We start from the raw sequence: 24,405 nt of genomic DNA, 5'->3' as shown, positions 1-24,405 counted from the left end.
CATATAGAAATGTCGGCCTTCTGAAAAGTATGTTCACTCGGTACTTGGTTGGGGCTCCTTTTGCACAAATTACTGCATCAATACAGTGAAATATATTGACTTTTCCACTATATTCTAATTTATTGAGCTGCACCTGTATATAGTATTTCCCCTCAGGGTTATTTAAAGTCATGTCTGTTTAAACGGTACAATATGAAAGTGTTGCAGCTCATTTAATGACAGTCACCTGCTATCTGCTACAATCAGCCGTTGTTTTGCGACCAACATGTCTTGCGACCGAATTCACCATATTCACATGGTGGCCATTTTGCTTGTGTCATCCCCGTGATGGGATTCCTTTCCCGCCCTGTTCCCGCCTCGAAAGGGAACTCCGCCCCAAGCGTGACATAAGATCAAAATGGCCACCATGTGTGAATATAGTCAATACTTTCTGGCCGCATACTTTCGTTAATGTTTTTACAATCCTCTTTTTCATGCCTCAAGTAGGCTCCATAAAATAACCTCATTAACATATCCCTGTGTGTGTGTTTGTGTGTGTGTGTGTGCGTGCGTATGTGTTCCTCAAGATTACTTCCTGGTTATTTACTACAGACGGGAAGTGTCTTTGATTGTGATGGAATGCAGGGGTCAGGTTTAATGAGTTTCCTATTGCAGTGTAATAAAGTGTACTAGCCCACAGCTGTCCCCCCTCCTTCAGCGGACCGACTCAGAGCTGAACATTTTGTTTTCCAAACATATGGAAATAAACAAGATTTTATTTTCCCAGCAGAAAATATTATAACTTGCGACATTATTAGAGGTATGAAAAAAAAAAATGCTGCTGCATCGAAAATGATTTAGGAACGTATCGATCCCCGAAGTTGGAATCGAACTTAATTGAATAACATGTCAGCCATGTTTATTCAGTGCTACAAACAAATAACTTGACCTTAAGATTTCAATCGCAGGTTGTTATGTTGCATTGATTAATCGAAACTGGAAGGAAGGAAGTAAGGTTGTAAGATGTTCTTATACCATGTAATCATTCACAGATTCTCTGAATTACATCTTATTGATCGGTGGCAATTGGTTTAGGATGTATTATGTGTTTTGAACGTGCGTGGAAATCATTTTCATGTAATGATTGCTTTAACGGATCAGGTCCCCATACGGGTTACCAGCCTCTAATCATGGTGCAGATGTCTAAACTAAGACACAAAATAGATGGAAGGTCAAATGAGAAGGTCCACATAAAGTTAGCTGAATGCTTAGTGCAAATTAGGATCAGGGGTGCGTAGAATGTTCTGGATAGAAGATCGGGGAAGAAGGATAGTTAGTACACACATTCATAACCCTTGTGTAAGACATAGTATTATTATTTTTTTTAAAGGTTTTAGGGTGAGGGAAATTGCCTGATAGATGTTGAAAGATGCCCCTCAAAATTGTTGTCGTTTCAATTCATGGTTTGTGGGCAAATAAACAGGCCGGTCTTTTGCTGCAGAGCACCTCCTTCTGGAATGCCCTCCCCAGCCACATCCGGAATGCCAACACCATACTGTCCTTTAAAACAGCCCTAAAACACACCTTTTCACTCTTACTTTCGACCATTAACTGTTTTTAGTTTAGTTTTGTCTTTTGTTTCTTCTATTGTAAAGCATCTTTGAGCACTAATAAAGCGCTATATACATTTTATTTATTATTATTATTATAAACCACTATATAAAAAAAAGTGGGTGCATGTTGTGTGTATATGTGTGTTCTTTGTGTTTGTTGAATCAATTCCATTAGCTAACCCTGTAGGATGTAGGCTCTACTAGGGGTGTAACAATGCATCGATCCTAAGGTCGAATCGAATCGTGGTCAAATGAAGAGATTTCATGATGTATTGAATCGTTGCCTGAAGAATCGTAATCGAAGTGGGGTCAAATATTTACACCCCTATTATTGACCTATAGTCCATTAATGCTGAGTGAATCAGTTCCCCCAGCCACATTTGTGTATTACATTTTTTGGGGGAAATTAACTGATAGAAAATTAATCGACGAATCATGGTCAAATTAAGAGATTTCATGATGCATTGAATGAATCGTTGCCCGAAGAATCGTAATCGAATCGTTGTGCGGTCAATTATTTCCACCCCTAGGCTCCACTGATGACGTTAGCTAACCCTGTAGGATGCAGGCTCCACTGATGACGTTAGCTAACCCTGTAGGATGTAGGCTCCACTGATGACGTTAGCTAACCCTGTAGGATGTAGGCTCCACTGATGACGTTAGCTAAGACGCCGTGTGTTTCCTGTGTGTGTTGTTCAATAATGACTCCGTGCTCAACCTGTTTCCCCAGGGGCCGCGTTTTCTCCCTGGACTTCGGAGCCATGCAGCTGTGTGACCTGGAGTTCGACAGAGTCAGGCGACTGACCACTCCCGCCTGCTCTCTAACTCTGCCCCCGACGAACCCAAACCCCGCCCCCAGCTGTCACACAGTGTGGAAGTACTACTGCAGAGACAACTTCGGCTGGAGGGAATACTCTGAGGTGAGCCAAGCGTGTGTGTGCGCGTGCCTGTGCGTGTGTGTGTGGCCCAGACACATTAACTCTGGTCACACCAATCAATAGTCTAACCGCTGTGATGGGATCAATTCATCAGTACAAGCAAACAACATGAACATGTACACGTGCATGCACACTCTCTTTCTCTCCCCATCTCTTTCTCTCCGATTTTGTGATACAATAATTATTGTTCCCAGAGAAAAGCAATTTATTCCACCAAATCAATCAAGGTTGACTGCACTTTTTATATACCCTGTGTGTGTGTGTGTGTATCTGTGAAAAGACAAATTGAGGTTCACCAATAATCGTCAATAATCATTATCATTTTCTTCTTTTCCCACTTTTCCTCCTTCCTCTCCCTCTTCTCCTCTTCCTTATTCTTCCCCTCTTCTTCCTTCTTCTTCCTCTCCCTCTTCTCTTTCTTCTTCTCCTTCTTTTCCTCCTCATCCTCCTTCTCTTTATTCTTCTACTCCTACTTATTTTCCTCCTCTTCTCCTCTTCATCATTCTTCTCCTCGTCCTTCTTCTCCTTCTCTTTCCTCTCCCCCTCTTCCTCCTCACTCCTCTTCTCTTTCTTCTTCTCCTTCTCTTCCTCCTTCTCGTCTCCCAGCCTGTGGTTCGTCTGATTGAGGAGGCTAGTGGGCGTGGTCTGAAGGAGGTGCGTTTCATCACATTACAGAACCAGTACATCCTGAATATCAAGGAGGGCTTCCAGCAGAACGCCGTCTTCGGCTTCAGGAGACAGATCAAGAAACGGCCCATGTTCATGTCCTCCGTGATGCTCACACCACATCTACAGTGAGTACCTTCCTACTTAGACCTTCACTTAGTGAGTACCTTCCTACTTAGACCTTCACACAGGATGATGGCACACATTAGTATTTGACTCCTGTCTCACCTCCCCCTGACTTGTGTGTTTTGGGACGAGTGAGCCAAGACACAGAGCCTCTCCCGGCTGCCTTTCAGCACGTAGGTGAGAATATTTGCTCAGTGGAGGAGAACGAAGCGCTCGTCCAGTCGACATGCCGGCTCCTCCACGTTAATGGGTTCTCCTCTCTCGTTCGTCTCAAACCCAAAACGTTCCCACACCATGTCTGTGGAATGTGGCTTTGAAACCGCAGGTCCATTTATTCTTCCAAACTCTCCGACTGGAATCATGCAGTCGTCCCTCGAGTAACACGCGTTATCTTCACTTCACCTGGTTCACCGTCTGTCCGCTCTGTGTGTGTGTGAGGCGGGGCGGGGGGGCTCTGTGTAGCTGCCTGAACCCCTCCTCCGATACGGAGAGCGAGGGGACATATTGCAGGGCGACCGGTTAAAATGATGACATTCTTATGTAAACTGTAAACAAACACGCATGGAAACACAACGGGCAGCATCGAGGTCAGCAACATGATCGAGTTCACGTGCACTCGTCGCACAATAAGTCGATTGCGTACATAATTGTCGCGGCAGGCCTAGATATATCCATACGCGGTACACTATGGATGCATTGATGTGATTTTGCAGACGGCGATATCCGATAAGCAATCGTTTTGGGATTTTTAGACCAGAGGTGATTATTTTTTTTCATATTGATTGATGAGGTGTGTTTTTAGTCAATGGTGAAAGATTGGGCGGGTTTCAGCTGTCCTGACTGTGGTGGGAAGTTTGTTCCATGCGTTGTACTACAAGTGCATGCATGTACAAAACAAGTCCTGTAGAAATGTGGGGGTCAAATAGTTTCCATGTACACACACACACACACACACACACACACACACACACACTCATACACCAATAGGCTCATTCAAACATTCATCTTCAACAGTTCTAACCGCACAGGTTTACATACATTTAGCCAGTCAGACAAACTCCCACAGAGCTAGTCGTGCACTCCCCGCGGTCAGTGATAAGTGGTGTGTTGTCCGTCTAACACAGGACATGGTTACACTTACAACGTTTAATTTTCGAATTATTTCATTTGCATGTCAAAGTTAAAAGGCAACGCCGTTTTGGCAGGTAATTTCGTTTTCCTAGCGGCAACGCTCAAAGGGGCTTTTCATTTTGAAAACCCCCCGGCAACAGGGCCATGTAATTTGCGCAAGCCAGGTACGGAGCCGTTCACGCCCCAACGCCCATGCGCAGTAGACACCGACGTCCACGTGCCCTTGATATGACAGATGATGATATCGCAGAACGCTGCTAGAACAAGACGCAAATATTATTGCTCAAGATGTAAAATACGCTAGTGAGCAGGGGAGGCACTAGTGAGCAACGCATGGAGGACAACCCGTCACTTTCAAACATTCTATCGGCTATTAATAAGATGAACAGCGGCATGAACGAACGATTCGCCAAACTGGTGATACCTTTCCCCCCTTTTTTTTTTACACTACCAGCGGGGAAAAAAGAGTAAATAAATAACAATAAAAATAAATAAATTGTTCTCTTATTAACACTTTAACTGCCGAGGTTAAATTCATGATATACCATCCCTTGCCAGCTCTATTTAACATGGAGAAGTTCCCCTTCTTTGCAGGGCTATAACTTTTTAAATTCTATTGCTAGATTGCCATTATTAGGGCCCATTCAAGGTCCTATATGTATTGTTCATGGTGTAGCAACGTTAAACTTTTTCATTCACATATTCATACTAAAATATGGTCTAAAGTATAAGTATGTTTTCATCTCTTTCTGCAGCTTTCTCCAGAACGTGATTTATAGCCCCAAATGCATTATATTGATGATGAAATACAGTTTGGTAGGAATTTGTGCGAGATAAAAAATTTCAATTGGACGTACTTCTAGAATTTACTACACGTCATCTGATGTTGACCAGATGGGCGAGGGGGCGTTTATAATTCCGTGGGCAACGTTATACCATTCATCTAATGTGGGTCATATGTTCATCATAGCAGTTTATATCGAACACGGTAATACTACACGCTAAAACTCACCCCAGTCTCCTCGGGCCGTTGGGCGATCAGCGTGGAGTAGACAGTTTTCCATTATGGGATGTCGAAATACCCGATCTATTTCCAGGTTGTATAATAGTATATACGTCCAAATCATGTTGTTTTTTCGAGTTATTTCCACCGATCGATGTTCACTGTGTGAAGACGGAGTCTCTCTAGCATTAGCGAGTGCCCGGACCCCATATGGAGTGAGTCCTACCGGGTTAAAGGTTGACATCCGGTTTCGATCTGCTGATCGGCCACCAGATGGCGCTCTTGAACCGCTAGAGGATTGAGAGGAGATCAGAACTGTGTGTCAAGGGCTCCGGATGGAAAATATGATTCCGATCACAGATTTTTGAAATATTGATATCAAAGACGAGTTCCGGCGTCCGCGGCAACTTGAGCATGGCGGGGAATGACGAGTTCCGGCGTTTTCGGCAGTTAAAGTGTTAATATAGACGATGCTTGATTTTTCCTCTTTGTATGCAGCTCTATAGGACCATAGCCTAAATTAAGGCTGAATGAAGATAGCCTATTCTCTTTTAAATTATTATTATTATTATTATTATTATTATTATTATTATAATTATAATTATAATTATTATTATTATTATTATTATTATTATTATTATTATTATTATTATTATTATTATTATTATTATTATTATTATTATTATTATATAAGCTTAACACTTTGGCTGCCATGGGTTAAATTCATTATCAACCGTAGGTTGCCGGCTCTATTTGTCTATAGAGAAAGTCCCCTTCTTTGCAGGGCTATAACTTTTTAAATTCTATTGCTACATTGCCATTATTAGGGCCCATTCAAAGTCCTATATGTATTGTTCATTGTGTAGCAACGTTAAACTTTTTCATTCACATATTCATAGTAAATATGGTCTAATGTATAAGTATGTTTTCATCTCTTTCTGCAGCTTTCTCCAGAACGTGATCTATAGCCCCAAATACATTATATTGATGATGCAATACAGTTTTATGGCAATCAGCGCGATATAAAAAATTCCAACTAGACGTACTTCTAGAAGTTACTACACGTCATCTGATGTTGACCGGATGGACTAGGGGGCGTTTATAATTCCGTGGGCAGCGTTATACCAATCATCTAATGTGGGTCAAATGTTGATAATAGCAGTTAGTATCGAAGACGGTAACTTTACACGCTAAAACTCACCCCAGTCTCCGCGCGCCGTTGGGCGATCATCGTAGAGTAGACATTTTATCATTATGGGATGTAGATTTACCCGGTCCATCTCCAGCTTGTATAATGGTATATACGTCCAAATCATGTTGTTTATCGAGTTATTGGCAATCGATCGCTATGTAGTGTGTCGAGATCGAGTCCCGGGACCTATTAGCGAGTGCCCGGAAGTAATACGGCCGTCCAGCACAACCTCTACGGCACTTCCTGTTAAGCGATTGCGCCGATCGGCCACCAGATGGCGCTCCTGAACCGCCAGAGAGCTCAGTGGGTCCTCCTGGTGGATCTCAGGCCAGCGGAGGGGACATATGAATCCGATCCCAGATTTTTGAAATATTGATATTAAAGACGCTGTAAAGCGTCTTCGGCAACTTGAGCATGGCCGGGAATGACGTGTTTAAGCGTTTCCCGGCACCCAAAGTGTTAATTTTCATTATCAACGCATTCCCTCGAACGGACAGGTATGTCATATGTATGTATATATGCGTGTGTATATATATAATTATTTATTTTACTCCCAGGCTATATAATTTCCTGGTCTGGTCATGACTTCATTTATTTGTTATTGCCTATAGCTACATAGGAGCGACTAGTATTATTTGATTGGAGTTTGAGCTGAAGCCTTGTTGTTCATGATGTCCTATTTCACTCTATAAAGTCAGATTATGATTACTCCTAATATCACAGACAGATCAGTCTTTGAAGAGGATTTAAGTAACATGAACCAGTAATATCTTGATCTACTACTCAATTGTTGGGGAACACCCCTTAGGCCTACACCTACACCTACAATGAAAATGCAAGCCTTTTTACTTATTGAGAGGGAGAGGGACTCCTTGTCCCTCTCACGCCAAACTATATTCATTGAATGAACACAGTACAAATGCAACGGTTACTTACAATACAAAGGCGCTTATTATATGTCCTTTTATCGTGCTGTATAGACAGCGTGAGCCCACGCACCTGCGTATTGTACTAAATGCCTTGTGCACGCGACAAATACCTCCCGTGCATACAGGAGACAAACGGCTCTAACTTGCCTGCCAATACACAACGTTCTGAAAAGCGAAATAAAACGAATCGTTTTGGCTTTAATGTAACCGCAGCCACAGTGCCAAACTCAAGTGCTTCACTTGGACTGCATAGCAAGCATGGATAATGTAAGAGCCAAAGCTATATATTTAGTATATGAATGTTTAATATTGATTGGATTTAGATTAAGTCATTGAACCGTCGTATTTGTCATAATAAAACATTCTAGAACCACAGTATGATGTCATGATAGAAAGTTATAGAACCTTCGTGATGTCACCATATGATGTCATAACCGAACATTCTAGAACATTTGGGTCTCTAATATAAGCGGGCGTGTTCTCAAGTGTGGGCGAAGCAAGAATTGTGGAGGGCAGTAATACGCCACGATGCCTCTACACTGCCGGAAATTCAAATAAGAAGAAGAAGAAGAAGAACGGCAGTTTTGCATCTTCGACCAGACTGAACCGGACTGAACGGATGGACTCAACAATGGACTGAAGCCAGGAGCCAGCAAGTGGAATTTACGGCTTTCACATTACGAAGGAATTTTCATGTGTCGAGTCGGCGGTAATTTTGGAGACTGGGAAAATACAGTTTTCTTACCTTGTAGTAGTACTTGTAGCTTGTATTAGTACTTGTAGCTAGTAGGAGCCACTTTTAGTAGTATTTGTAGTAGTGACAGGAATATTTAGGAAAGTAGATTTAGGACCACTTCTGTAAAGAAAGACTTCGCAAATAAACCATTTGGATATCTTTGCTTTGCACTGGAGCGGCTGTGGACATTACTTTTCTTTATCAACGAACGTACTACTCAGTAAGTAATTTAACCAGTGGAGTGGATCGTCGGCCCTCACATTAGTAAGAAAACTCTGTTCCAAGAGGAAAAAGGAACAACACAAACTACTGGAGCGCTGAAAGAAGGATAACAACAAAATGTCGAAACCTAATACGGTTGAGATGACACAAAAGGCCTATGAGGAAGAGGTCCGTCATGCCATCAATAAGAGGAAAGCTAAGCTATGGCAGCTAACTGTTCGCATGAATCACATGAATAAATTAATGGATGAGGACGGACATACTACTCACGAGTAAGTAATTTAACCAGTGGAGTGGATCGTCGGCCCTCACAGATAATAACACATTTTCATTGAGTCATTAAAAAATATATATATATATTAGGGCTGACCCCTATTAGTCGATTAGTCGACTAATCGGTCGAAAGGAGCCATAGTCGACTAGCCAACCTCTTAGTCGAAATTTTTATTTTTTATTTTTATCATTCTTTCCAAAAGAAAAGAGACCTAGAAGCGTGGCTAACACTAATGGCACGCATACCAGAGGCTAACTGCCTATGAAAACAGGCACAGAGGCACTGAAAGAGGATTTCACCCATCTAATGAACACACTAGACTAGACAAATATCAAGATGTATTCATCAGTGGACCAATTGCATGCTTTTGCAGAGGACAAGAAGCCTTCAGTCGACTCCTTCAGACATTAAGCACCCCCACAGCCCAAATGGAATGATAAAAAAAAAATTCAAAAATGTTTTAAGAAAATTTTTAAATATTGTATTTTTATTTTTTTTACCAGTAGTCGACTAACGGAAAATTTTGGCCAATCATAGTCGACCATCCAAATCCTTAGTCGGGGACAGCCCTAATATATATATATCTTCATTTTTTCTTTTATACACGAGATACAGTTTCAATAACAGTGTTTTTAGTGTGCGTCGGAAGATTGAGTGTGTTTCAGATGTCCTGACTGTGGTGGGAGGTTCATTCCACAAGGGCCCGAGACAGACAAGGTCCCGCTTCAGTCCGATGTCCCCCAGGGTCCCCTGGAGGAGGCCCAGTGTAGGGGTCTGGACAGTGTTAGTTAGTTATTGGCTGCTGTGCATTGTCCCACAGTTTCAATGCTTGTGTGTGTGTGTGTGTGTGTGTGAGTTGTGTGTGTTGGGGAGAGACGGCGCTGCATGCTGTTCCATTATACTGCTCCCCTCTGAGACAGCCAGCCCTGCAACATGACACACGGGAACACGACTAGCTTACAGATCAACTCGTTAGCAGAACCTCTTGAGCACAAAGTGCCTGTATACACACACACACACACACACACACACACACACACACACACACACACACACACACACACACACACACACACACACACAGAGATTCAGATTATTTTATTGTCACAGCTTTTATAAATTTACATACCATTCAGAAAAACGTGAGATGCTTGTTTTCCCGGCTCCTCAACCGTAGTAGATTTGTAAACATAATACACAACGTATATTCCATCTATACAGACTATAAATATAAACTATAACTAAATAAGCTATAAATAAACTATGAACTAAACATAATGCACAATGCATATTCTATCTATACGAACTATACAATACAAGGTATATGTTAGCAGCAGTGTGTGTGTGCGTGTAATAAGTGTGCTTGTGTGGTGTGTAGTCACTTAAGCACAAATCACTTCTTCCCTGACGTGTCGCGTTAAAGTCAGGTATACAACACACTGTTTCTCCGAGCCTCTGAGTGCCAAGTTAAAGTCAGGTATACAACACACTGTTTCTCCGAGCCTCTGAGTGCTAAGTTAAAGTCAGGTATACAACACACTGTTTCTCCGAGCCTCTGAGTGCTAAGTTAAAGTCAGGTATACAACACACTGTTTCTCAGAGCCTCTGAGTGCTAAGTTAAAGTCAGGTATACAACACACTGTTTCTCCGAGCCTGTGAGTGCTAAGTTAAAGTCAGGTATACAACACACTGTTTCTCCGAGCCTCTGAGTGCTAAGTTAAAGTCGGGTATACAACACACTGTTTCTCCGAGCCTCTGAGTGCTAAGTTAAAGTCAGGTATACGACACACTGTTTCTCCGAGCCTCTGAGTGCTAAGTTAAAGTCGGGTATACGACACACTGTTTCTCCGAGCCTCTGAGTGCTAAGTTAAAGTTGGGTATACAACACACTGTTTCTCCGAGCCTCTGAGTGCTAAGTTAAAGTCAGGTATACAACACACTGTTTCTCCGAGCCTCTGAGTGCTAAGTTAAAGTCGGGTATACAACACACTGTTTCTCCGAGCCTCTGAGTGCTAAGTTAAAGTCAGGTATACAACACACTGTTTCTCCGAGCCTCTGAGTGCTAAGTTAAAGTCGGGTATACGACACACTGTTTCTCCGAGCCTCTGAGTGCTAAGTTAAAGTCGGGTATACAACACACTGTTTCTCCGAGCCTCTGAGTGCTAAGTTAAAGTCGGGTATACAACACACTGTTTCTCCGAGCCTCTGAGTGCTAAGTTAAAGTAACCGGTCGCCTTGTTGTCACGATGACAGACAGACAGACAGCCAGGTACATCGAGCTGTCCGCCGGTAGAACCCAGCGCTATTGGCTTCCACTCGGATCACCATAGTCTCTCATCTCCGCTCTGAACCAAGCCAGCGGTGTGCTAGAAACCCCATGTCTTTTATTAGGCGCCGTCGTCAGAGGTCACTTCTAAAGGAGAGGAGAGGAGATGGAGAGGAAGCAAAAATAAAAAGGAGGACATTTGACCAAGAGAGAACATTAGAAACCATAGATGTATGTTGTGTGTCTGTTATGGTTGTTATATATTGTTAATATAGGTTGTATGGTATGTTATAATCTGACACTATTGCTAATCTAGAAAAGCATCTTTGAATTGATTTGAACAAGGGAGAGGGAGAGAGAGAGAGACAGACCGAGAGAGAAAGAAAGATGAGGGAGGAGAAGACAGGAGGGAACACAGTAGTTTGATAAGGACGAGAGGGAGGAAGAGAGATAAAGAGGGGAGTGGGCAAGAGCAAACAGATGGGGAGAGAGAGAGGTTTAAATGGGTTCCAGATAAGGCAGAATGGAGAGAATGAGAAAGTGGAGGAGTGTGAAACGTGACTGTGGGGAGTTGGAATGTGGAACGAGAGATTTGTCCTCGGGACGTTTTCATCTGTTAGTTCTTTCCATCTACCACTGCCTGCTCTCTCTCTCTCTGTCTCTCTCTGTGTCTCTCTCTCTGTCTCTCTGTCTGTCTGTCTCTCTCTCTGTCTGTCTCTCTCTGTCTCTGTCTCTCTGTCTGTCTCTGTCTCTCTGTCTCCCTGTTTTCTCGATCTCTCTTTATCTTTCCCCTCTATTTCTTTCTCATTTTCCACAGTATCAGCCCAGTGTGAATTGCAGTTACAGGGTGAATTTCATATCAGGAAGCTGTTATTGTGAAAAATGTATGTAGATGTTCCCTGGATACTCTTTGATTGACATACACGTGGAAGCAGCCAGAAAGTGTGTGTGTGTGCATGTGTCAGGAACAAGCTAAGTTTAGGTGTGGAGGTCATTAGCTTGTTTGGCATTCTTTCTCCTCCATCACTCCCTTTCTTTCTTTCTCTCTCTCTCTCTAGAGCCCTCTCTCTTTTTATAGAGCCCTCTTTCTCTCCCTCCTTCCCTATCTTTCTCTAGAGCTCTCTTTCTATCCCTAGAGCCCTTCCTCCTTCCCTATCTCTTTCTCTAGAGCCCTCCCCCTTCCATATATCTCTAGAACCCTCTCTCTCTAGAGCCATCCTTCCTTCCTTCTCTCACGCTCCTCCTCCTTCCTTCCTTCCTTCCTTCCCTCTCTTGCCCTCTTTCTCTCCTTCCTTCCCCCTCTCTCTACTCTCTTTCTCGATCTCATTTCACACTTGTTTTCTCCAGTAGGTCATCTGTGATCGCCGTGGAGCTCAGAGGGAATAAAGACATTGATTGTGGGGAGAGATTTCACCAAGACAGGAGCGACGAGATAAGACACAGAATGAGAGAGTGGTGGGGGGGGAACTGTTACACTGCCCCAGAGAGTCCCACTACACACACACACACACTCTCTCTCCCGAGAGTACACGCATGTACATGCATACAATCTTCTAGCTGATAGGGCTAACAGGATTGAGACTCGGAGAGATAACTTGACAGCCGAGCCACTGTTATTGTTATTGACTCAAATGCCAGACGATAGTTTCTCCCGGACACTTCCATGACGACTCCACTTGTGCTCTCTCTCTCTCTCTCTCTCTCTCTCTCTCTCTCTCTCTCTCTCTCTCTCTCTCTCTCTCTCTCTCTCTCTCTCTTCCCCCACCCCCCTCCTCTCTCTCTCTCTCCCCAACACCCCACCATTTCCTTGTTGTGTTGTTTGGGATCTGGCTTTAATTTTCACGCTGTTCTGTTATTTGGTTTTGCGACTGCAGCAGATGCGAGGCAACATCTCTCTCTCGCCCCCTCTCTCTCTCCCTCCCTCTCTCCCGCTCACTGTGCGGCGTGGTGATGTCATTGTTGACAGCTTGAGGAATACGATGTTTGGAAGGGGGGCAGTTCGCAGTGCCGGGTCAGCGCGTCGGCCGGCAGCTTTGTTTACTCCGCAGCGCAGGGTTGATGGAAACCACTTGGGAGCGACGGCGGGGGCAGCATAAACCGCGTCTTCTGTCCAAAGTGGTCTACAGTCCTGCGTGCGCTTTAGTAGCCCGGCCTGCGTTTCGTTAACGGTAGTCGTGCTGCACGCCTCCCACCCGCTGCACGTCGTAGGAATGTTGCTCTTTTCGTGGCGTTTGGAGAGGAAGAATGAATCCGCTCCATAATAATAAATAATTATAATAGTGTATTTGACACTCTTCTATATGTCTAACGCTTCCTCCCCCCCTCTCTCTCTCTCTCTCTCTCTCTCCCCTCAGGACATTGGGTGGTCTCTCCTCATCGCTCCTCCCCATCTCCTTTTCATCCTCCTCTTCATCCTCCTCCTTGGATCTGTCCGTGTCACAGAGTTTCTCTGCCAACTCGCCCAGCCTTTTCCCGGAGACCTGGTTGCCCATGACGACGAGCCAGGACTTCCTCCAGGTGCCCGTCTCCCGCGAGGACCGCAGCTACCGGACGGTGTACAGCCTGTTCCACAAGACGGTGTCGGAGACAAAGTTCCGGATCCTGAAGATCCTACGTGTCCAGAACCCCTTCCTCTGGGAGAAGTACAAGAGGTCAGATTTCTATTTCTGTTTTCATTTTCAGTAATATTACGATAGTAGTAGGAATCGAACCGGGAACCTTCCGATTACCAGGCGACTGCTCTATACTCCCCGAGCCACTGTCGCCCCACAGAGATCAGTCTTTGTAACCTGTAGTGTATAAGTGTATTTCCCAAAATGTTGGAGTGTTCCTTTAAGCTTTTTTTTTTTTTCTTTTTTTTTTTAAGTCTGATCTCTAATGCATTTATCTTGCAAGCCCATCGTAGTTACTGACTTCATTTAGTATTGGGATATTAGTCCAGCGATGAGCCAACAACAAATACATGTATTTCTTTGTTTTGTTTTTTGTATAGTATATAACGGATGGTTTGCTCGTCCAAAGAGAAACCTGTTCCACATTATGTACCCAGTGCTAAAGATGTCCTGACAGCTTGAATGTCGAGCTCTCTCTTTCTGAGTCTCCGTTACAGCTGCCTCTCTCGGTGCCGTGCGCTGTGTGGAACAGATAGGACGGGGAGATTGTGGGTTGGCGTGCGCAGGGGGGGGGGCAACCTCCGCGGGACTGCGTGAGAACATTAGTCGGTGCTGTGTGACTGGGGCCGATGGGGCCCTGAGACGCTGGTGGTGTTGTTCCTGAGCGCTGGCTAACCGCTGTGGCCAGACCAGGACCCGTGTCAGCTGTGACTCACACACACACACACACACACTGGGGTTTCACAATGACTTCAGCAGCGACACCGAGATACCGGGGAGAGATATGTGTGTCAGGGTTTCCGTTAGAAAAAATTGTTGCCGGTCTCCGTGACCTGCAAGATTTCAACTACCGGACAAATGAGATTAATTCCGGTCATAGTTTATTGAGCTTTAAAACAATTGATAGGCAGGCTCATGTCATCCTCAAGGCATGTAGATTTATAATATTATTACTTAAAACTAGGCTACTTTTGCGTATACAGTCATTAATATATTCCAAATAAAATAAGTCCCTCGATACTCCGTGCTGCTGCTGACTTGAAATAAAATAGACCGCGTATGTGGCAGTCGGTCCGACACTAAACAGCAGTCTGTTATAATCACATTTTTATGAGCTAACGAATTCCGTTATATTGGACATTTGTATTAATTATATCAAGCGAAGAACTGAGAAAGCAGAGACACGGCAACATTATCGTGGTTTGCGTGACTACTCTCTCCACCTCAATGTCACGCGGTCGAAAAGGGCGCTTGTCTATTGGACAGTGGAAATGTGTGTGTGGCTGCGATCCTGTGTGTGCGCGCGCGCGTGTGTGTGTGTCTGTGTGTGTACTGCGGAGCCCAGATCAGCGGAGCCGAGTTTTGACATGGCATTGATCCATTGTTCTATTGAAGCACATTATTACCACCATCCTCTCGTTAAACAACTTGTAGACCACGGTGTTTTTATGAGTGCCCACAAGTAGCCGTTTTAATAATATAATAAGCCGCGCGCCTCGGTAATAATAATAAGCCGCGTTTTTTCTTCCTTCTTCCCAAGATGCACAGACATAGATAGATAGATAGATAGATAGATAGATAGATAGATAGATAGAGAGAGAGATAGATAGATAGATAGAGAGATTAGATGCAGTGTGCTTGTTTTGCAGTGAGTGCTGCGAGCAGTGGTAATAATAATCACTTCCTATATTTGGTTCGCGTTTGGTCCGATGAAGCGAACCGAGACCTACGTTTTTAAAGCTCTCGCTGACAACGTCGTTGTCATTATTAGAAGCAACGAGGAAACAAATGTAATGATCGTTTCGTTCATCGCATAGGCTATTTAATTTTAGCCTATTTTAATACAATTCAAATAATCAAATTGTGCTTAGACTCAGGGAATTATTTTCACCGGACATTAAGACCGGAGAAATTAAATATGTCGGACTTCAAGAGATTTTGCCGGACAAATACCGGTAATTACCGGCTAACGGAAACGCTGATGTGTGTGTGTGTGTGCATATTTACACATACAGACAGCACCATGAGCGTGCAGTGTTGCATATGTGTGTTTGTCTTTGTGTGTATGTGCGTGTGTGCAAATGTTCAGGTGTTGATGTATTGGTGCTTGTGCATGTGGAGGTAAAACGTTTTAACACGGCATGTGGGTGAGTTGTGTGTGTGTGTATGTGTACGTGGGGGTGTGTGTGTGTGGAGGTGACAGGAAGTGGTGCCCCTGCTGAAAGTCTGTTCTCACACACAACTCATGTCTGGAGCTCAGAGTGAGTCGGGGTGGGGGCCGGGGTGGGAGCTCAGAGTGAGTCGGGGTGGGGGCCGGGGTGGGAGCTCAGAGTGAGTCGGGGTGGGGGCCGGGGTGGGAGCTCAGAGTGAGTCGGGGTGGGGGCCGGGCAGGAGGAGGTAAAGCTGCATTGGCAACACGCCCCAAACGGCAACTGCCGTTAACCCTTTCGACCGTCGGTTGTGTGATAGTAAAGGGTTAACCTTCTGTCGTGTGGCAGTGAAAGGGTTAACTGGCTGTCGTGTGGCAGTGAAAGGGTTAACCTTCTGTGTATTGTCGCAGTGAAAGGGTTTAACTGTTTTGGTAATGCGGCAGTGAAAGGGTTAAACGCTGCTGGAGAATATGATGTGATGTATAACTCATCTTGTCCTCTCGACCTGCAGCCTAATAGCCGTTTCCGAGACAAACTGACTGACACAGCTGCACTCGCCATCTGGCCTGGACAGACTAAAGGGGTCTCGTTCGCTTTTGGGTTTAAATGCAGCGGCACGAATCACTAATGTTAACTGAACTGTAGTGTTCTTTATTCTCTGTGCTGCGGAGAAACAAAAGATCTGCGTCGCAACTCTGTCCGTCAATCAAGTTGCATGAACTGGAAAAAATTATCAAGGGAGACAAATTAAGCAACTTTTTGGAGGCCGATGGATGTTCTAAAAATAATGCTCTTTATTCATAGTTTCAAGTTTCTTTATTAGTTGTCATACAGAATACTTTTGCATGAAATGCTTCTTTCTGCTTTGCTCCTGAGAGTGTGCTAGATAAAATAAAAATAAAAAGATGGTATAAAATAAGTATAATATAAGTATAATTGATATATATATCAAATATATTGATAACACTGTCAAATGTGTGTGGTCCATGTCAAGTCCTCGGATATGTGGACTCTGAGGTACTTAAAACTGTTCACTCTCTCAACCGGTGCCCCGTCGATGCTGAGGGGGCTGTAGTCCCTGACCCCCGACCTACTAAAGTCCACAATCATCTCTTTTGTTTTGCTGACGTTCAGGGAGAGGCTGTACAATTAAAACCCAAATTGTCACGAATAAAGAGCCTTATTTCTAGAATTGTTCTCCCTTCTCTGTGTTGTAGGACAGTAAATGGAAATAGTCAAAGGCCAGTTATACAAACAAAAGCACTCCATGCACATCCCACGAGGAGCGTATTAGGCTACAGCGAAGGGTTCCGCGCTAAACGGAACATCCTCTAGGTTCCGCTGAACCGCGGTGGTCGAACCGAACGGTTGGGATTTTCTACACGAACCGCTCCGTCCCTGGTTTTAATAGCCGTGAGTGGCGTCTCCAGCCCCCGCTCTCTCGTGCCTCCTGCTTGCGCTGAGCGGTCTGGCCTCCGAGTGGCACGGTGCGCTGGGCGTCTCTGACCTGCCGCTTGTGTCGTCCTTATTACGCTGTGTTTATGTTCATGCGCCAGTGTTGTGACTCGGCTTACACAAGCTGAATAGAGATGTGTGTTTCTGTTGTTGCCACTGACTGACCCTTGTGTGTGTGAGAGTGAGTAATAAGCTCGTTTCCTAGAGGTGAGACCAGGTTAAGTGGCTTCTGTCGTGTTAAAACGGACCACAGTGCCTCCTCAAAATGGGATAAGGAGGGAGAGAGATGGAGATGGTGAGAGCAGAGGGAGAGCTAATAGGCTGGAGGAAATATGAGGCTGGTGTGTGTCTGTGTGTGCGTGTGTCTGTGTGGTGTCAGCCTGTGTCGGGTCACGAGCCGCCGGGTCACAGGGTCACGGGGGGTCATGCCTGGGCCACAGCCTATCCGGCTACAAGCGCGTTCACTTCCGCATGGCTGCCTGATCCGCTCACATCAAACACTGTGTGTGTGTGTTTCTCAAGAAATGGAGGTGATTAGGCCCTTTAGGGGTCTTAGCGGGTCTTAGCGCGAGCAAGTCTGTGATCACAACTCTGACTTTGAAGCAGGATTTGCATGTTATTAATGTTTCAATCTGAGAGACGCTCCTCCTGTATTGACCAGTACATATAGAGTCTGTGTACTAGGCGCCTGCTGGTAGTGACGTCTTAACGCTCATTCTAGCACAGGATTTCAATCGGAAGACTAACGAACACTGAACTAGTATTTATTTGACTTATTTGACCAAATACACCCTTCTCTCTCTCTGGCTCTCTCTTTCTGGCTCTCTCTCTGGCTCTCTCTGGCTCTCTCTCTCTCTCTCTCTCTTTCTTTCTCTCTTTCTGGCTCTCTCTCTCTCTCTCTCTGGCTCGCTCTCTCTCTCTCTCTGGCTCTCTCTCTGGCTCTCTCTCTCTCTCTCTTTCTCTGCATCTCTCTCTGTCTCTCTCGCTCTCTCTCACTTTCTTTCTGTCTTTCACTCTCTTTCGGTCTCTCACTCTCTCTTTCTCTCTCTCTCTCTTTTTCTCTCTCACTCTCTCTCTCGCTCTCTCTCAAAGGCTATCAATTAGAGGTGTATTGATACACAATTAAAATTAATTAAGATTTTGAGGTCATGATTTCATTTGATTCGATTTTTTATTCTTGAACTACAGAGTTACGTAACCAATGAAAATGAGCCTTCAACATTCTAGTCATGTTAGTAGCCAGATCATCCCACCAGTTAAATAGAGAAAGAATAATAGGAGACCTAGAGAAGAAAGGGAGACCTTTTTAAATGTGTATACACTGTATCCAATGTACACTTTTACATTTATAATACACTGTATCCAATGTACACTTTTACATTTATAATACACTGTATCCAATGTACACTTTTAAATGTATAATACACTGTATCCAATGTACACTTTTAAATGTATAATACACTGTATCCAATGTACACTTTTAAATGTATATCCAATGTACACTTTTAAATGTATATACACTATCCAATATACACCATCCAATGTACACTTTTAAATGTATATACACTATCCAATATACACCATCCAATGTACACTTTTAAATGTATAATACGCTGTATCCAATGTACATTATTTTATCTTGATTCTGAGATCGTTACACCCCTTACTATCAGTACCACTGAAAAGGAGTCAATTGTATGTATGTAACTCAACCTTCTCTCTCTCTCTCTCTCTCTCTCTCTCTCTCTCTCTCTCTCTCTCTCTCTCTCTCTCTCTCTCTCTCTCTCTCTCTCTCTCTCTCTCTCTCTCACAGGAAGAAGGAGTACATGTCTCGCCGCCTGTCTGAGATGGACCGTCTCCTGAGCGAGCGCCACCTGTTCCACGGCACCTCGACGGACGTGGTGGAGGGCATCTGCAAGCACAACTTCGACCCGCGCGTCTGCGGCAAGCACGCCACCATGTTCGGACAGGGCTCCTACTTCGCCCGCAAGGCCGTCTACTCCCACAACTTCTCCAAGCGCTCGCCCAAAGGAGTCCACTGCATGTTCCTGGCCAAGGTCCTCACCGGCAGGTGTGTACGGACAGGAGCTTACCAGTTGATAATGACAATGATTAATGAGACGGACAAACGGACCTCAGACAGACACGGTGTGAAGTAGGACACCGTGTGCTCCGTCTGTGCCTCCGGTGTGTTCTACTTTGGACCAAGTCTCTCTGAAGTTTGTCCTCTATTCAAGGGTTTTATTGTAGCTTTGAAGCAGAAGGTTGTTTTGTGTACCATGATGTGCTCATTGGGAGGTATGTAGGGTCGGGCAACAGTGCGATACTATCACGCTGATGATCGAGTGGCACAGAGTTCTGTCGCGTGAATTAATGATAATAACAATCAACTCAAGATTTCTCTCTCAATGAAACGCGAAATACAACGGTTTGGTTTGATACCACATGTGACGGCGCTCAATTGCAGTATTTCACGTCATTATGCATACATAATGAGCTAAACGTTGTGGTAATACGTTGACACCCCCTCCCACGCGTGCAAATTAATAATAACTAATAAGATCGCTGTGACGTTAATTTCTTCCATCTCGCCCGGTCCGAATATCTCGCCGCCCACTTCTAATGAGCATTGGCTGCTTTGAATTTCGAGGGACCCGAGGCTATTAACCATAGGTCAGTCATGCAAATTGGAGTTCCCTAAAGCGGAACTCAAATTTCCAACCACGCATGTAAAACAGCTAATTTGTCTGAAAACGATCATACATCACTGAGCTTCACTTTAGACCGCGACTGACATAGTTGCGTGACCTGGTGCAAGACTCCCGCGCTTGGGAACCTTCAAAAGCCAGGGTTCAATCCCGAGTGCTATATGCTCGAAAAACATCACAGGGTGTTGACGGACACACCGCGGACGCAGAACAACAATGTGGAGACGAGGACAGGATGTACGCGCTTCCGCGGGCTTTTGTACAGGATTTTCAGTCGCCCCCACAGTCCAGTGTCTAGACATCGCCTCCAGATCTGGGGTGAACTTATTATTATATTCCGATGTGTTTTCAAATGTCTCGAGGTTTCTGAGACCATGAGCTCGTTTCTGCTCAGCCTGACCTGTCCTCGAGGCCCCTTCTTCAGTGGACGAGTGTCTCGCACCATGCCAGTTGCACGAGTTGTCGAAATGTTATTTTACACGTGATCTGTGCTTCCCACGATTCATCCGATTTTGTATAAAATCATTGAAAATACAAAAAGAATAGTGATAATAATTTCCCAAATAATACGCCCCGTAGCATTGCGGTTGTATAACTAGCTGTATTTGGCTCTATGCCAGTATCAGTGTGTCAGATAGCATCACAGTCATAACCCTGTCGCTCTGTGATCTTGTCCTGAAGAAACACACTGACATGAAGGCAAACGGATAGAACTGTCCAAACGTGTTCTGTGTTATGTCAGCGGTGGGCACTCTCCTCTTTATGTCAGCGTACGGGCTACCACTAACCTCCCCCTCCCCCTCTATCTTGTGTTGCCAGGTTCACGGTGGGAAACCCCTCCATGCGGCGCCCTCCGCCCATCAGCCCGCGCGACCCCTCCAGTGACCTGTACGACTCGTGCGTCGACAACTGGTGGATCCCCAGATCTACGTCATCTTCAACGACGACCAGAGTTACCCGTACTATCCAGTATGAGGAAGTACCCAGTACAGTGGCCATCTGAGGGATGGCGCCGGACCGGATCAAAGCGGATCAGACCGGATTACGCCGGTCTAGGCCAGGCTCAGCTAGTCAGCCCCCGCCTGAGTTACGCCTACTCCTAACATCCTGGACGTGGAGGTATACAGCACTATGGTCGTGTCGAGTCGGCGTTGGGCAAGATCAAACCGCGTCGGACCAGATTAACCTCGTCAACAACACATCAGACCTACTCGTGCTTCAGTGTTCAGCACAGAGACGTTTGAGCACCTTGGTTATCTAGGCCAGAGCAAATAAAGCCGGTCCATACCAGTTTAAACTAGTCCAAACTCAAAACCACGAACTCGACTCATTATCCGACAAGGGGGATGCCTAACCGGACCGGGCCAAACATGTCGGACTGGAGCTATCCCTATACTCAAGCGGAGCAGACTGGACTAGACCGGATTGATCTGGACTTAAACCAGGCAGCAGGACTTAAGCCTCACCTCTTCATCCTCTTTAAGGCAGTACCTTAACTCATGTGGTTGACCTGAGCACGGCGGCTCTGCTGGACGGTACCAGTGTCGGACCTGTCCAGACCTGTGCACACTGTAACCAAACTGACCCCCTAGGCCACAGTCCCGAGGTGGCGCCGCGCTTAGTAGTTAGTGTGACTTAAAACCGACTGTTTTGAGGACGCAGTCACCAACCAACCAGAGGCCTCCATACTCATAATAGTTAGTTACCACAGTGACTCTACCCCCCCCCCCCCCAACCCCTCTTAATTTTCTGGGTACAGTAACCATAGTGAGAGTATGCCCCCCTCCCCTTGCCCCCTCAGTTTGTCCAGTCTGTGTGCTGCTTGTTATAATCTTGGGCTTTGTGGATGGCCATCGTCTGGCCTCGTCCTCCCGACACCGGACAGAACTTTCAATAAGACTCGGTTCTATCTGAATGGACGTTTACGCAGCCTGCATTTTGAAGCCCAAGCGGGAGGACATTTTCAAATGGAGCCAGTAACCTACTATTTGAATGGGACACTTTGCCTTGACGTCGGCCATTTGTTTTTGTGTGTGTGGGACTGAGGAGGAGACAGTTTCAACAGAGACTCTGCTCTGGAGCAACAGCATTAGGTCTTGTTGTTTTCAAAAAGAAAACCAAACTCTTAAGATACTCACATTTCTCTCTCTCTCCCCCCTCCTCTCTCTCCCCCTCTCTCTCTCCCCTCCCCCCTCTCTCTCTCCCTCTCTCTATCTCTCTCCTCCGTCTGAGAGATGGTAGACATGTTTGGTGAGAGAAAATGTACATACGTTCTCCTTGTTTATATTTGAACTGTGTGCCTTTGTTCATAAAAATGTTATTTATGTTAGTTTAATGTAACATTGAGTAAATAAAAAAGAAAATCGACAAGAAAAACGACATAGCTGTGAAAGTTGATTTATTGAGGGATGTAGTTGGTCTGTGGGATGACATGGTGAGCAGAACAGAGGCATCTTTCAAGGAAGTAGTTTGTCTGATGTTCTGTCCTTGTTTGGAACAAGTGGGATCAAGATGGAAAAGGAATTTTCCCCGTTTTTCCTTTTCACACTCTTGCTCTCAGACTCCAATCCCTCTCTCTCTCCATATCTTACTTTATCCCTTCTCTCTCACTCTTAGACCTCTCTTCCTCCAATCCATCTCTCTCTCCATATCTTACTTTATCCCTTCTATCTCACTCTTAGACTCCTCTTTTCCTTCAATCCCTCTCTCCATATCTTACTTATCCCCTCTTTCCTCACTCTCCCTCTCTCTCTCTCTCCCCCCCTCCTTGTCTTACCTTTACATTATCCCTTAGACTCTTCCCTTCCTCCAGTTTCTCTCTCTCTGTCTCTCTCTCTCTCTCTCTCTCTCTCTCTCTCTCTCTCTCTCTCTCTCTCTCTCTCTCTCTCTCTCTCTCTCTCTCTCTCTCTCTTCTCTCTCTCTCTCTGTCTCTCTCTCTCTCTCTCTCTCTCTCTCTCTCTCTCTCTCTCTCTCTCTCTCTCTCTCTCTCTCTCTCTCTCTCTCTCCCTGTCTACACCCCACCCCCACCCCTCCTGTGTATGACCTGAGCTCCATGGCTAATGCAGTCCAGAGGTCCAGGGAGAGGCTGGCTGAGGCAGTCTTCTCCCCAGGCCCGGAGGCAGCGTGCTGGGGAAACAACCCCTCCTCCTCCTCCTCTGGAGGTCATTCTCCTCTCATTCCTCCAACAAACTACTCCCTTCGCTCTCTGTATCATTTCATCCCCCCCCCCTCTCTCTCTCTCTGCTCTCTCTCTCTCTCTTTGTGCTACTGCTTCCTTCTTCCATCTCTCGCTCTGTAGATCCTTTATCTTTTTGCTTGCGGTTTACATTCCGTTGTGTTGTTGTCCCGTGTGCTGTGCCGTCTGCTGTGCAGTAAGTGAACACCACCACACCCCTCTCTGCCACTTGTGTTCTGCTGGGCTGCTTGTCGCCTAGCAAGTGCACTCTTTATTATCTCACAATCGCACCATGCCTGCCTCCCCTCTCTCTCTCTCTCTCTCTCTCTCTCTCTCTCTCTCTCTTCTCTCTCTCTCTCTCTCTCTCTCTCTCTCTCTCTCTCTCTCTCTTTCTTTCTATCTCTCCCTCTCGTGATTGTTGCAATCGCTCTTTCTGTCTCTCCCTCTCGTGATTGTTGAAATCGCTCTCTCTCTTGCCTTTCAGTCTTGGGTCACTGTGTCGTGTAAGTCTACCGTGCTGAGCTGTGCTCTTTGGCGGAGAGGAGGAGGGAGAGGAGAGAGAGAGAAGGGAGGAGGAGAGGGGGGGGGGGCGGTGGTTTTCACTGCTATCTTCGTGCCTCTGCTCTAAGCTGCGTGCCTGTCTGCTCTCCTCGTGTGCATGCAAGACTGTGCAGGTTGCCCTCTACGTGCCCCATCCCCCCTCCCTCCCTCTCTGTCTAGTCTTTCTCTCTCACTCACTTACCCCTCTCTCTCTCTCCCTCCCACCTCTTCTCTCTTCCTAAGACCTGTCATCCTCGTCCTCTCTCTCTCTCTCTCTCTCTTCCCACTCCCATCCTGTCATCTGGTCTTTTTTAGAACGTAAATTCATTTTCTGTCTCCCTCCTTAACCTCTCTGTACTCAGCCCACACATTTGTTCCCTGTCTCATTCTCTCTCTATCTCTCCACCTCTCCCCAGGTCTCTGCTTCTCTCTTCCCCTCACTCCCCCCCTACCTCTTTCATTCTCTATATTTCTCTCTCACACATACACACACACACTCTCTCTGAGTCATGCAGCGGGCACTGGCTGGGTTTTATTTGCCTGACTACCCTCCAGGAATGGCTACTGGCACAGAGACACAGAGAGCCACTCCTTCATAGACCTGCCGACTGTGAGGAGAGGAGGAGGAGGAGGGGGGGGGGGGTAAGGAGAGGGGACAGGAGGTAAGAGAGGAGTGTTAAAAATGGGAGA

General features: G+C 45.4%; 1 protein-coding gene across 1 annotated transcript in view; it reads left to right on the top strand.

Annotated features, from left to right (window-relative positions):
- The window catches only part of tiparp (TCDD-inducible poly(ADP-ribose) polymerase), a gene marked incomplete at its 3' end in the record, with an annotated part of 52,979 nt that extends 31,976 nt beyond the window's left edge, over positions 1 to 21,003 (top strand). The window contains 7 exon segments of the mRNA XM_084317531.1: positions 2,323 to 2,512; positions 3,137 to 3,324; positions 13,430 to 13,726; positions 19,106 to 19,363; positions 20,820 to 20,911; positions 20,914 to 20,962; positions 20,964 to 21,003. Of these exon segments, the coding sequence (XP_084173657.1) occupies positions 2,323 to 2,512; positions 3,137 to 3,324; positions 13,430 to 13,726; positions 19,106 to 19,363; positions 20,820 to 20,911; positions 20,914 to 20,962; positions 20,964 to 21,003 (1,114 nt within the window).
- Between the last annotated feature and the right edge of the window lie 3,402 nt (positions 21,004 to 24,405).

This window comes from Notolepis coatsorum (assembly GCF_963971535.1).
Source record: "Notolepis coatsorum genome assembly, chromosome: 1".
Classification (NCBI taxonomy): domain Eukaryota; kingdom Metazoa; phylum Chordata; class Actinopteri; order Aulopiformes; family Paralepididae; genus Notolepis; species Notolepis coatsorum.
The sequence above is the reverse complement of the archived record's forward strand: the minus strand, read 5'-3'. Positions and strand labels throughout refer to the sequence as shown.